Source organism: Penaeus monodon, chromosome 28, assembly GCF_015228065.2.
Source record: "Penaeus monodon isolate SGIC_2016 chromosome 28, NSTDA_Pmon_1, whole genome shotgun sequence".
Lineage (NCBI taxonomy): Eukaryota > Metazoa > Arthropoda > Malacostraca > Decapoda > Penaeidae > Penaeus > Penaeus monodon.
The window spans coordinates 4,291,782-4,292,406 of NC_051413.1; the positions used below are offsets into that span (position 1 = coordinate 4,291,782).

General features: G+C 43.7%; 1 protein-coding gene across 1 annotated transcript in view; it reads left to right on the forward strand.

Moving 5' to 3' along the window:
• The window catches only part of LOC119591300 (laminin subunit gamma-1-like), an 83,409-nt gene that overhangs the window by 75,726 nt on the left and 7,058 nt on the right, over nt 1-625 (forward strand). The window contains exons 20-21 of the mRNA XM_037940028.1: nt 127-327; nt 458-625. Coding sequence (XP_037795956.1) covers nt 127-327; nt 458-625 — 369 coding nt within the window. The remainder of the gene's footprint in view (nt 1-126; nt 328-457) is intronic.

Consider the following 625-nt stretch of genomic DNA (forward strand, 5'->3'; position numbering starts at 1 on the left):
GTCTTGTTTAGGCAAAGTATAGAAATATCAATTAATGCCAAGTGAACTGACAGGACTTTCCAAGTGTCATATATCATATTTTTAAACTGGGGAGAGACAGTGTCCAAAAAAGATTTATTCCTACAGACTGCCCTGCTTGCTACAACCTGGTTCTGGACAGTGTGAGTGTTCACCGTGAGCGTTTGGCTGAGCTGGAACGCCTCCTAGCAGACATTGTGAGCAACCCGACTGTGCTCAATGATGAAGACTTTGAAGAAACCCTGTCGACTGTCATGACTCAGGTTGACCAGCTGTGGGAAGATGCGCGGGAAGCAGCCAGATCTGGTGGTAAGAGTTTTTTTTTTACCTGTGTATTGAAGAAGTAAACATCAATAGATCTCCTTTTAGAAAATTGTTGTTTTGATATCACTCATTTAATCTTACAGAATTTAATTTTTTCCTTTCTTCCATGCCACAGGAGACAAGACAGTGGCACAGCACATTGAGGAACTGGAAGAACGCATCAATGGCGTCAAAGAGATTTTGGTGGGCATACGACAGGCAGTTGGCCGTGGCTCAGATCTGGCAATACTTGGGAAGCGGAACATCACACAGGCGGAAGATATCATCAAAAGAGCACGAGAAG